The following is a 1,070-nucleotide window of genomic DNA, read 5'->3' on the forward strand; positions in this document are numbered from 1 at the left end:
TTGCTGCTGCTGGTTTTTGTTTTCCCCATAGAGTTGCTGTTGCTTCTACCCCGCGCAGCATCCCTTTGTACTTTGCTGCTGCTTCTTCAGGTGTATACGCAGCAACCAGTTGCATGCAGCAGATAAGGGGAGTTCTGCTGCTGCTGCTGCTGCTGCTGCTGCTGCTGCTGCTTTCTGCTGCAGTGCATGCTGTATATACACCTGAGTTCTTTTGCTGCCCTTCCTCCAATGCTGCTGCTGTTGTCGTTGTTGCTGCTGCTGCTGCTCCTGCTGCTGTGGGTGCAGCAACACCACCTGCTGCTGCTGCTGCCGCTGCTGCTGCTGCTGCTGCTGCTGCTGCTGCTGCTGCTGCAGTGGAGCGGAGCTCAGCCTCCCAATCCCAGTGACGAGTCAAGAGAAGGCGTATGTTTTGTCTTTGTTCTTTTTTTTTGTTTTCTTTATCATTACACCTCAGCTCTTCTTCTTTTTCTGCTGCTGCTGCTGCAGCAGCAGCAGCAGCAGAAGCAGCAGCAATAGATGCACACGGAGCTGCAGCAGCATCTCCATCGATTGACACCCCCTGCTGCTGCTGCTGCTGCTGCTGCTGCTGTGTTTTGCTGCTCAGCAGCAACTCATCTGCGTATACACCTGAATACACCCTTATCTCCTCTAGGCCCCTCAGCTGCTGCAGGTCGCAGCAGCAGGCAAGCCCCCACCCCTGCTGCAGCAGCTCTTGCAGCTTCTGTAGCTGCTGCTGCTGCAGCAGCAGCACCAACTGCTCCTCCTGCTGCTCCTCCTCCTGCTCCCGTTGCTCCTGCTGCTGCTCCCGCTGCTGCTGCTGCTGCACCTGTTGCTGCTGCTGCTGCTGCTGCTGCTGCTGCTGCTGCTGCTGCTGCTGCTGCTGCTGCTGCACAGCAGCAAGCGGCAGCAACTCCCCCTCCAGCTCAAACACATCAACGTCCGTCACTGGGGGCTGAAATATATTCCTACAGTTTATACACACACATGCATGCATGCATGCATGCATGCATATACATATATATATATATATATATATATATATATATATATATATATATATATATATATAT

At 53.1% G+C, this 1,070-nt stretch overlaps 1 protein-coding gene across 1 annotated transcript in view; it reads right to left on the minus strand.

Moving 5' to 3' along the window:
- Positions 1–1,070, minus strand: part of EMH_0068410 (uncharacterized protein) — a gene marked incomplete at both ends in the record, with an annotated part of 5,184 nt that overhangs the window by 2,675 nt on the left and 1,439 nt on the right. Inside the window, one exon of the mRNA XM_013498739.1 lies at positions 202–965. Coding sequence (XP_013354193.1) covers positions 202–965 — 764 coding nt within the window. The remainder of the gene's footprint in view (positions 1–201; positions 966–1,070) is intronic.

The sequence above is a fragment of the Eimeria mitis genome, genomic scaffold, assembly GCF_000499745.2.
Source record: "Eimeria mitis Houghton genomic scaffold, Emh_scaff3677, whole genome shotgun sequence".
Lineage (NCBI taxonomy): Eukaryota > Apicomplexa > Conoidasida > Eucoccidiorida > Eimeriidae > Eimeria > Eimeria mitis.